This window comes from Battus philenor, unplaced genomic scaffold (assembly GCF_028537555.1).
Source record: "Battus philenor isolate CCGP_79_NKW_IND1 unplaced genomic scaffold, ilBatPhil1.0.hap1 SCAF_23, whole genome shotgun sequence".
Lineage (NCBI taxonomy): Eukaryota > Metazoa > Arthropoda > Insecta > Lepidoptera > Papilionidae > Battus > Battus philenor.
The window spans coordinates 7,630,794-7,643,634 of NW_027181686.1; the positions used below are offsets into that span (position 1 = coordinate 7,630,794).

General features: G+C 31.5%; 1 protein-coding gene across 1 annotated transcript; it reads right to left on the reverse strand.

Moving 5' to 3' along the window:
- Positions 1 to 11,487: 11,487 nt before the first annotated feature.
- Positions 11,488 to 12,585, reverse strand: LOC137924280 (transcription initiation protein SPT3 homolog). The gene has a single exon (XM_068767665.1). The coding sequence runs from the start codon at positions 12,498 to 12,500 to the stop codon at positions 11,562 to 11,564; it is 939 nt and encodes a 312-aa protein (XP_068623766.1). The 5' UTR covers positions 12,501 to 12,585; the 3' UTR covers positions 11,488 to 11,561.
- Positions 12,586 to 12,841: the final 256 nt, after the last annotated feature.

The following is a 12,841-nucleotide window of genomic DNA, read 5'->3' on the forward strand; positions in this document are numbered from 1 at the left end:
TTACTCTTATGATCAACCTGTAAATATCGACAAATGTAACATCGTAATATTTTCTTGGTGGAATTTTTCTCTCAGAGTATTTCTAGCTCTCGTATTCAATGCAATTGGTTTCAATTCGTATAATATACGAATTTTGCCACATGTAATGTGAATATCTTATTATTACTTATTTGATTTATTTTTATTTACTAAATCAAGCATTCTTCTAACAAATGTTTTAGGTGTTTCATAAGTTAAAAATTGAATAGAATAACATTTCCGCTTTCTCGAGATACTTGAACGTAACTTTTTACACGCCTCAGATGGACGCCATCTTCTCAGCTGCTTTTGGACGACTTTCACTGACAACTATCCACTCAGTTGACTATATTTTTAGTTCAGGTGTAGAAGTAGATTCATATTTCAACCATTGTTACAAATAAACGCAGGAAATTATTTACTTCACTTCACAAAAGCTGTAAACAGCGATCTAAATCGTCTAACTACAAAGTACACAAATAATTAATAAAAACATTAATTGCAACTTAGTGGAAAAATGTACAAAAAATGCTTAGAGACAACAATTTATGAACTTTAGATTAGACAAAATATGAAATAAATTCAATTGGCTAAATACAACGTTCATCTGATAAATATAGAACTATAAATTAAGACTTAGAACTTATGTGCTAATATATACCAAAATAATATTTCAAACTCTTGATTTCATGGATAACTGCGGAGCCAACTTTAATAACCGATGCTGGTTCTAACGAGATTCTCAAGAGCGATTTAAAGTACTAATAAATTAAGTTCCAAGCTCATGCGCCAAAGGAAAGTATACTTTTTCTTAAAGAAAATAAAAGGCAATATTTCATACATCTGAGTAAATTCAACCGCGGCATCTTCATCGAAACCTATTTGGAAATACCCTATTTAAACCAAAATAATCAAAGTATTTTCCAAAAGTTATTTAATATTAAATAATACTATAAAATATTTATGAGCGTCATAATGCGGATACTTGTTGGATTTCTTATAAAGCTTCTAACCTTGGTGAAGGGACTTTCTCTCTGGAATTTAATAAAATATAATTTATCCCAAAAATGTAATAAGTTACACTGGAAAGGGTTAAAGGATTTCTTTTCAACAAATAACGCTTTTTTTATGAACATCCTAATTAACCATCGAGATCTAATATTTGCCTCGTCGATTATTGTTGAATGAATGAAAAATTGTTAACGATAAGCATCTTTTAATTTAAATTAGGCTTCAACGAAAATAATAATTTCCCAACTATTAGGAGAACCAGAAAGTAATATCGTTTCTGTCGACATGATTCACAGAAAAACCGATAGGTTTTTACCGCTCGGGCATTAAAAAATAGTAGTCGTGGAAATTTAACTTAAGAAAGCTACCTTACTTTCCGTTCCACTTAATATACATAGCGCAACTATCTTTTTCCTTTTTTTTATCTTTTTTTTTTCCCAGCCATTAGACACCCTCTGCAAGGCATAGACTTCTTCCATAAACACCACGATAACTGTGCATGTAGAGTAGTCATCTATTGGGAGAAATAGCGACGGACGTTATATATTTTCATACTTCTAAGTCCTACTTCATCATTCAGTTTTTTATTGTATTTTATTCAAACCCACAATAAGTTAATTTCAACGGCGTCTTAATTGTTAACACATGTATGTACTCGTATGTGTATATATAAATATATGTATATACACGTGTACAGAATATCAAAAGAGAGGAAATTTTTAACCTAGTATTTTAACTACACTATGGCTAGCGGTGTTAAGAAAAACGTTCTCTTCTCTCCATAGTTTTTGTCCACTGATTTTCATAGATTTTTCCTTAAAAAAATTTTATTACTTAGTAAATAACTCACTTAATTGTAACCGGATTTTAAAAAACCAATTAAAAAAAAAGACTAGACTAATGTTATACCTAATATACTTAGTAGTATTAACAAATATGGCCTGCGATGAGTTTCCCGACAGTCTCCCTGTTACGTCCTTCTTTCTTCTCCTTCAAGGCTGCGGAATCTGTAAATGCCAATTAGACAATACACAACCTTTTAGAAATAAGGACTCTGATGTTGTGTGACCGCCGGGTCGTTTGGATCTCCTAAGTCATTGTTACGCTATTTGTAGAATAAATTCTCCAAAATGGTAGGTTATTGGAGCACTCATTAAATACTTTTTGGTGCTAAATTTTCGATCATACATTATATACCTTCGTTAATACGTTTTAATAAATCATTTTAAAATATATACAACAAGTCGACATTGTACTCTTTAAAATTATTCTTGGAAGCTTTGAAAGGAAAGATGACTTTTTAGTATTTTCTTTTGTCGTAAAAGTTAAGCATCACTAAGCTCTTTGAAGCAAAAGACAACCGCGTACATGTCGCTAAAGTTTTTTTCACATCTTTAACTTTTAATTTCCGGCCGTTTGTAAGTGAAACTTTTATTAATTTTGTTTTGATTATATTTCATAATCTGTGTTTTAATTTACCACTTTATTAGAGATTACATTACTTTACTCGAATAATCTATTTAAATGATAAATAAAGGAATACTAATTTAAAAAGTTTTACAACAAATCTATATAATGAGAAATTAAATTCTACTTTTAATAGATATTTGCGTTTTATGTTGTAATATCAACATATTTGTGATCGAGCTTCGTATCATGCGGTCTATACGTAAAGGCAAAGTGGTTCTCAAGACAAGCGTTCGCAAGTGTGCTTCAGTGCCATTGAAATTCCTTCGGGGCGGACTGAAGGCACTCGCGCAAATATTTGAATTTAATTGATGGTTTTAAGATAGATGCAGAATCTATTCATCTATTTAAACTGTTGGTAACAAAATGACATTTAAACAATTACGATCTTTTTTCTTTTTCTCAGAAAGTACGGAGACAAGAATATACCTGATAGCGAGTGATATGCTCGCATAGAACAATATTGTTCTGCACAAGATTCATAAATATAAAATCATAGGATAACAATGTTGTATCAGATACTTACATGACAATCATATATACCCAGATCTACTTAAACAGAAGCGTTTCACTCCGCTACGTAGGGTGAGTTGAGTGAAACGCGTTGAAAATTATTCTCCTTGTGTTAACGATTTTTGAAATGGTATTAGTGTTGACCAAACAATATCAACCGGCCAAGTCATGTACTCGGCGGCTTAGCATTCCGGTATAAGCAATATAATAAGTTTTGTAACGGCACACGCCTTTAAGACATGAAAACCTGTAAATTCCTCTTAAGCAGATCAGGACTGAATAAATGACTTCCGTGTGTTATTTTTTCTAATGAATACGTATTCATATGACAGCTTAGAATAGAAATCAATTAATTATATGATATATTAGTATAAATAGGCATTTTATTGATATAACCTAAACTTATGAAGATATTTACGAAAAAGAACTTTCGCCAAAATTCAACATCATTTGAATTAACCCAATGCATACATCAGCCTATTATATTGTGTAAGAAAATTACACTGTAACGTTTATTTTTAATATCGCAATCATGTCGCAGGATTAAACGAAACGAAATAAACCGGAAAACAGATTGCGGCATGGACTTCGATCCTTCATAAATACATTAAAGAAAGATTCATGGCTCAAGAGGGTCGTTAGAAACCGATGCCCTCTGCCTGAACGGAGGGGTACGCACTCAAAACGACGATTAAGGGAGTACAAAATCTTTATAAATTTCAAAGGTTTTTGAAATAACCGAAATCCCATATGCTATACGATTAAATGATATTATTCTGAATAATCATTTTAATGGTTTCCTTTCAAATCTCTTTTGTTACTCATTTATGGTAAACCTTAATATATGTTTATAAATAAGTATTCTTTAACGACTTTCAACTTTAATATTATATTTAATCAAAATTGTATTTACCGAGCAACATACAGAATATAATAGAAAATATAACAAATTAGTTTTATAGAATAACATTTGTCCATGCCATATTTCATTATTGTAATGTGATAAGATGAAAGATATATGTAGGATATTAAAACTTTCATTTAATTATATTTAAAAAAAATAAAGAAGAAAGTTCACTTTGCAATACCACTAAACGAGATACGCGGTCACCCGTGGCAATCCTGACTATATAGATATTTTTTATATATTTAGCGACAAGATTTTGATGCAAATCAGACATTTACAAGACTAAATCTTAGGTTCATCATCATCGTCATATCAGCCCATAGTCGCCAACTGCAAAGCATAGCTCAAGCTCAAGGAGGACCCCTCGTGCTTCTGTGAACCGGGCGTGGGCTAGACCGTGATCCACCTTGTGGCCCAGTGTCCCGCATTCCGGGGGACTCCGGTTCGACTTCGAGTGCCGGTCTGGTCAAAAAATCAGGGAGGGCTCAATAGCCTCCCTGATGAGAGAAGAAAAACAAAAGAAGACTTCCTCTTACACTGTAGAAAAATAATAAGCAGAGTAATAGATAAAAACAAACGTTTATAAAAATATATATTAATAAAATCGATAAAAATTATGTTAAACAATGTGATAATGTAATAATTTTATAGAGAAATAAAATAAAAATATAAAATAAATAAAATATAAAAGAGTAATGAGGGATGATGAAAAGGAAAGGCAGAAGAATTGTGGTAAGAATGAAACGAACGAAAGATCATATGATGTATGAAAGAAGAGAAAGAAAATAAAAATGTTCGTGAAAAAATTAAATTGTAAAACAAAAGTTCCTGATCCCAACAAATTAGGGGTACGAGGCCCCCAATAGCGGGGCCCATTAAAAAAACTACAAAACAAGCCTGTTCCAAAGATCGCCTCGATGACCGGTCATGAGTTGCCCGCATTCAGCGACACCCAACGACTTTGAACAAGTCATCAATTCACATGGTGGCTTACCCACGTCTACTAGCTCGTGGTCGCCACTCCTGAACCTTTCGACTCCAACAACCATCGGTTGTACGATTGATGTGCCATGCCTTCTTCCACTTCAAACAAGCAATTCTTCAACCCGGTGATGTTACTTTTTCTGCGGATCTCCTCAATGATTTGCAAATCTCATTCAGTATCGCAGCGAAGCTCCAACCATAGCTCTCACCAAGGCTTTCTGAATGAACTTAAGCCTTCTTATAAAGCCTATAATAAGCGACCACGTCTCGAATCCATAGGTGATCACCGGCGAGTCAGGCTTATGTAAATAAATAAATCAGTAAATAAATTTATAAATGTTAATATTAATGTTAATAATAATAAATGATGTTAATAATGTTAATAATAATAAAGGTTATGAGATATTACTGGACTGTTTCTGTAGAAGTAATTGCTGTTAACCTTGCGGCTTTTACAGCTTCATCGGTATGAGTTCACGGAACGGAGGGGTCCGTGAACTTTAAAATGAGATATTATATATAGGTTCTTTCAATGACACTTATAAACAAATGAAAGAGACAGGTGATTATATTGCTGCTATAAGTGCACACTTCAAAGCTGTGCAAATAATAAATTATGTAGTTTTCAATTATTTCTATATATCGCTTTCTCGGTTGATGAAAAATGCTGTCGCAAACCTTTTTTGCTAAATTAGCTGATTGAAACGATTTTCCGCTGTGCTTGCAATACTCGCATAAAAAGAATTATTACAAAACACGTGAATTCGTAAGGTAAACAAGAAGAATCGTGATAAAAGCAAGACAACGAACCGCCATTGTGCAAACGACAGTTGCATGTAAACAGATCCTTAGCTTAGATTTCAGAGATGCTTATGCACTTTGGCGTGGCTATAAACAAAAATACTACGGTGGTAGCATATTATCAAAACCAAAGACTGACATTAGAATTTATTTTGTAACACGATTAAATCTAGTGATGCGGGTGCTATACGATCTAATGATAAACTCTTTTATTAAATTTTAACAACTTCGTTACCACAAATCTTTATTTTACGGCCAATAGTTTTTTTTTTTTTTGGTTTAGTGCCTCTGCCGTCTGGAAGAGTCCGTTTGATTTACAACTTTTTTATATTTTATTTATTTACTTTAATTAATTTAAGGCTTTGTCTACATTTCCTAATTCTTTTTCTGCGGCCGTTTGCTTGGGCTTTTAGTTTTTGTCCTAATTCTATTCTTAAGATCTATTTTATACCGCCAACCTCTCTATGTTTTTTACTATATCTGGATGCCAGCTTCCATTCAGATGCCATGCCATTCAGATGCCCCGGTCGCTGCCTCTAAGTCGTACCTGCGCCGGCTGACTTCAGACAGTCTAACATGAAGTGCAAAGTTTCTTCCTGTACATCCGGGCTGCACCCACATGCAGGACTGACCTACAGTCTGAATCGGCGCAGGTACTAAGCGTGCCGAAAGCATATGGGGTTTGGTTGGAGTGTAAGTTTCCTTAACACTTCATTATTATTTTACAAAATTTTAAAATGCTGTGATCTCCAACAGTTCCCACTAGTAGCACGTCTCAAAAATTGTGAGTTTAATAGTACTTTAATCAACCCGTTATTAGTACTTTAATCACAAGATATTATCATTAGTGACACTTATATTTTTAAAAAAATCTGGATTAATTAAAAGAATATTGCGATATTTTTCTTTATTTCTCGTAACCTTTACTTGAGTTAAGTACAACATAAAATATACTGTAAGATTAATGTTGATTTTTAAACTGTTTAGCTTTTGAAATCTTATTACTCGTGAAGCACGCCCGGGAATTTGCTATTGTAACGGCATCACCTTTACCCTATACGTTACCTAACTTTGAAGTAAATTTAATCTTTACAGCTTTGTAAGAAACCCGAGCTGGTAAAGCAATTATTTAATGGATTACCGTTGTGCCGCAACAGCGCTTTGCTATTTTGTAAATTTTCAAGCTAACAAAACACATAGGAATATCTGTTACTTTAAAAAATCCTGTGAAGTATGTCCATTGGTAAAAATTATTTTAGACAGGTATATTTCACAGCATTCGGCACTTTGTAAAATCAAACAAACGGTACAGCGGCAGACATTAAAAATTCAACATTAGTAGTGACAGAACTACAATACCCACGTTATAGAAAAAAAAGTAACTGAACTGTTTTCTGTTTTTCAGTAACCATAGATTATTAAACACTTATCTATGATTTATTTAAATAAAAAAAATAGATATATTATAAACAGATTTGAATAACGCGTTTTTAATTTTAAATATAAGTAGTAAACAGACTGCATTCGTAAGTAATTATAAAGAAAATAATAATAATGATGCGACATTTATTTACTATCGTATCGTTTCTTTTTTTTTTAATTTGAGGCACACCAACAATGTTAGCGCTAACTATAGATGTAAAAAAGCCGATTTAAAACGTTTAAAACCAAAAGTGGCGGTTTAAAACCCCAAATAAATCTTTTTAAACGGTTTAAAACTCGCCTACTAAAATATAAGAACAGTGTTTTTACACATCATTATCGACAATACTTGGTCTTGTGTTAGTTACCTATACAGTTTATACCTATGTAGGTAAGTATATTACATATAAAGTACTATAATTATAAAGAAACAATATTACATACAATAGATTAAAATATGTACCTAAATCATAAAGAAATTGTGGATAGGAGTTTTGACCTTTATTTCCAAGTATTTAAGGTCTACTCAAAGGTCTCTTGACGTCTCTCCGCGTGAGAAGTGCAAGTATGTGAGTTTGGTTTTAAACCGAAAGAAACTGATTGATAAATCTTTTCAAAATAACCAATATAGTTAACTAGGTAATAGTTTTTCAACTTAGCTAGGTAATGTCTACGCTTGGAATAGATAATGTGTTTATATTTAAGAAAAACATAGTCGACAACACTAAACGTTTAAAATCGAAAAAAATGGGTTTTTTCGGTTTTAAACGGTTTTTTTCGTTTTAAACCGATTGGTTTAATTCGTTTTAAACCGGCCTAACATCTATAGCGCTAACATATATTAATATCCTTACAATAGATCTTAAAACTAGTTATTACATTAATGATGAATGTGCACAATATTTTTTATTTAAATCAGGTATAACAAACGCAGCCATTGCCTTGTAAGTTTGCAGAATTATGTTAACAGAAAAAAATATAGTTTTTTAATATGTGTAAATAGATAGTTTAAAAAATATAGAGATCTCACATGAAATGACTTTCTTTGATGAATTAGATACAAAATTAATTACAAGGGACAAAGATTTAAACTAATAGATACTGTACCACCTTCTTTGGGATTTCTTCTGGTATTTCGCAGTTTACGAAAGCTTTAAATGAAAAGGACATCGAAACAGCTACAAAAAAACATGATTGCATCCCTTATTATTGATTACGCAATATAAATAGTTTCATTGTAAAATTCCTGGAAGGAAAATAAGAAGAAAAAAGGTAGTTTTTTTTTAATATACACACATTATTATACGAACCTACTATAGAGAGCGATAGATATGAAGTTTTGCGTCGACTATTTTGGGCGTCGTAAATTCTATTACCAACTCGTTGTCTAATTATATTTACTTATAACGCCATGTATATCTTGGACGTTAGATTTTATAGAGATTTTTCTGAAATTTTTTTTAAGTCATAAACTTTGAAAATAAATTGCTGTAGCAATATTGATGTATGGAAAACTGGCCACAAAAACCAGACTCAGGTTACAAAAATTTCAAATTAAATAAATTATAGAGCTTAGATTAATGAAAATTAGATTCATGTTTCTATCAAATTTCTCTCTACCCATAGCAAACGCAGGTAAACGGCCTTTAGTAGGTAATAACATGAATGAATAAATAAGAAAGTTGTTATAATATTGAATAACGCTGTACTGAAATTTTATATTTCAAAATACTGGCCTTCACTATTGTACTAGATCGCGCCTTTCCGAACCATCTGTCTATCACTAACCGTCATTCACTTTTGAATTATAAATTTCTCTGTGATGTACAAAAAGGTACAAAAAATTAGTAGTACTAAAAATATAATAGTTTGACAGAATATAACTTTAAAAGAACTCTTTGTGTAAAAGCTCTGATCAAAAGCTTTTGTTTCGTTAAATTGTCCGTTTTTCTAGAACAAAAACGTCGCGAACATTTTATAAAAGCATTTTTCAAAACGGCGCCTAACAAAACTTTTTAAATGAGGTAGCGTGTTTGTCACATTTCACACAACTGAAAACTTCTCTAGCCTTTGCCACGCATTCTAGTCTTTTTGCATCGGTTTTTTTGTTCCGAATTAATTGTATTATTTTATACAAAAAATAAGGTAATACATATCGGAACAACTTTTTTATCTGTATTTCAAAATTAATATATAACGTTTCATCAATGCAATATTAAACGCGTTAGTTAATTGTTACTTGTGTTTTCAGGGCTTTATACAAATATAAATATAAACAGTTTTTTTCCTCCCATGCACGAGTTCTTTACGTGGGTCCCATAATAATCAGAATATTTTCGTGATGTCGGTAACTGGTCCAAAAGCAAAGGAACTACTACTTTATTAACTACCTATTTAATTGAAAAAAATATTTTACAGCTATCTCAATTCGATAAATAAGTATACACCAATACCACACTTTGCGCCGTGGCTACGTCCAAAAGAAACGACGCAAATTGTAACAACGCAAAAAGAAGTTAAGATTTTCTATTGCAAACTATGTACATAACTATAACCGAAGATAACTGAACTCGGCATACCATCTAATAAATTAATAATTAATTCATTTTAATCGTTTTTAATTGAACGATTGTAGCGCAGAAGTAACCACTGAAATTTGCGATCGTAGATCGCGGGTTACCTGGGATATAAACTTACATAATTCACACTTAGAGCATTAATTATATTGGATTGATCACAAACAAGTTTCCAAAGGGTGAACAGCAACGTCCTCTGCGTTATGTTATTCCACTCTGCGATCGCCAACTTGTCTGCCAGGTGTGGCGATTATGGTATATCCCCCCCTAGATATCTATGAGGTAGGCCTATGCCTTGTAGTGGGCATCTATGAGCTGAAACGACGTTACCTTAATATGTCAAACACAGAAATCAGATCTGCACAGCATTTTGCGACTTAAAACTTTTAGCTTTTATATGGTCGCTCTTCTTTTCGCAGATTAGGGCATGTTTGAAACCCTCATAGTTCTAAGTTGACGTTGGCTATTATAGGAGAGCTGAATCTGGTCCCAGTTTTTATATGGCTCTCCTGTCATACATAAATAGTACATATGTCATCCTTTGTGACTTATTATTAACATTAACATCCATATGAATATTTGATAATTAGCTAACTAACCCCGTTGCCAAAATCATAAATTAAAAATCACACACACATATGTTAAACATCTAAAATAAAAATCATTTTTTTTTTAAAAACTTATCTATTTTTTTGCTATCACATTTAGAAGTCATACCAAAAATCTATGAAACTTATCTGAACTTATCTGAACACAAATAATAACTTTATTTTAATCAAATCAATTCTTATCAAAAATTTTATGAAAGTCCTATGAAACTAGTGGAGAGTAACAAATAAAGCTATATAAATTATTATTAAATTAAACACTATTCTAATTAGGTTTAATTAATTTCATGTAATCAGAATAAATTTTGTATAATATTATAACATTACAATTAATAGTTACATGATATTTAGTTTTGATAGTTAATTACAATTCATATTTTCAGTGAAGATCAGTAATTCAAATGCATATTTGCCTAAAGTAGAACTGTTGCTTTACAGTACACAATTTTGAAAATAATTTTTAAGATGAGCAAATAAGGCATATGTCTTTATACCTGGTTGTGCAAATGTAACTAACTACACTAGTTTGTGTGCTTAATACAAAAATAAAAATTATTACCGCTCTTAGTTTATTTATAAATACCTAATTGAAGACAATTACTTCAGGCAAATATGCATACTGCTATCCAATTTCAGTTAATAACAAAACAAATTTTTTGGAATGAAAACATTTTTCTAAGTTGGCATTGAAGTTAAATTTTCATACATATATCCGAAAATAACTTTCAAACATGTTTATTTCTAATACTTAATTAGGAATTAATAATTAACATATCTATCAAGTAACATTATGCAACTGACATTATCAGACAATCTGCCAGTTCTAGTATTGCTCTTTACTAGCAATACCTAGTCTTAACTAACCTTCACTTAAGCTAACTTAACAATGATGAAAATGAAAACTATCATTAGATTTCTCTCCTTGATCTCTCCAGTGGCCCTGTTTTAATTTGATTATATTTTTAATTGACATTAAAGCTCAAGCCACCAAGAACTTTTTAATCAAGTTTTTAAAATCTTTATAACTTTATTTGTAATATGATATTAGTACAAGACTTTACCGACTAAATATTTTGAAAAAAAAGCAATGTTTAAACCATATTTTTTAAACAAAACATCTCTTAAGTAAAACTTTTTATATCTTAAAGCCACTAATTTTAGCAATACTAAATTTTTTTTTAAAAATGCTAGTCAACAATATCTGTAAATAATTCTCATTGTTTTCAACTGTTTCCAGAATAAATTTATATATTTTCAAATAGCAATGTAACGTACTGGCAAGTCTATGCTCATATTCCTATAAAACAATCCATTCATGCCCACTCTTGGATTAAAATACCGTCGCAACACTTCCCTTATTTCAGCAACAGTTATAGCTGGAACACCTTCATAACCTGACTTTATATACACTGCATTATTTAAACTAACAGGGTTACAAAAATGTCCACCTTCAAATTTACTAAATGGATCACCATTCTTCTTTTTTGCATCTTGTCTTACAAAAAACACAGCATCCACAATTTCAGCAACTGTTTCATAAGCTAGAAAACATAGTACTTCTAATGCAGACAGCGTTATCTTAAATTCCTTAGTCGGATTAAGCCATTTTTCTAATTTTACAAACCCTTTGCCCATTCCATAACTAGATCTAAAGGAGCTACACCGAGCTTTATGATATGCTTCATACTTTTCAAAAGACATTGATTCAGTTATTTTGGCTGCTCTAACTTTCCTCAAATAATCAATCGAGTCAAATTTTATTTGACTGACTTCGTCGGCTTCGTCAAATTCTTTTATGAAATCGATATGAGTTCTTCTTTTTTTGATAGATGGGTCTTTTTCATCATCCAGAATAATGCCTGGCATGGCAGATTCTGTTGTTGTCACTTGGCGACTTTTCTCTATTTGATCTAACTTAATCTGATAGTCGTGTAATCGTTTTAATTTTAGTTTATTTTTACGGATCAGAAATATGATATCGCAGTTGGATATAGCTTTCGCTCCTCGCATGATGGAGCGATCTGAAGCTTCTTGAAGCATTGTACGAAGCTGTTGTAAAACTACGTTTTCCACTAACACTACAGTTGCAGCGTTAGGGTTTGGATTATCACCAAAGCCATGCATCATATTAGATATTTCTTTTTGAAAATTTGTGACCTCGCCGGTACCGTCTATTGTGAAGTATGACACCATAGTTCAGTCAGTAGCAATAGAAAACTAAAAAATCCCTAAAAAATATGTTTTCTTTAGTTAATACTTTTAGTTCAGTCAATTTCGTTACAAAATACATTACAGTCATAGTCAAACTATTATGATTTGAAATACATCTTAAAAAATTAGGCAAAGGCGTTTTAGAATCGTGTAATTTTAGACGGTTTTAATATTTTTGCAATTAACCAAAATGTGGAGCTTTTAATTTTGACCTGGTTATTTAAAAGTGCTTGTTTTAAATATACGAAGTATATTATTACATTAATGAAAAGCAAGAAAATATCTTTTTTATCTTGACTTTGTGCTAAAATCAGCTGATTCTG

Bases quoted from the DNA above. Each gene is read 5' to 3' on its own strand.
- LOC137924280 (XM_068767665.1), bottom strand. From the start codon at position 12,500: ATGGTGTCATACTTCACAATAGACGGTACCGGCGAGGTCACAAATTTT.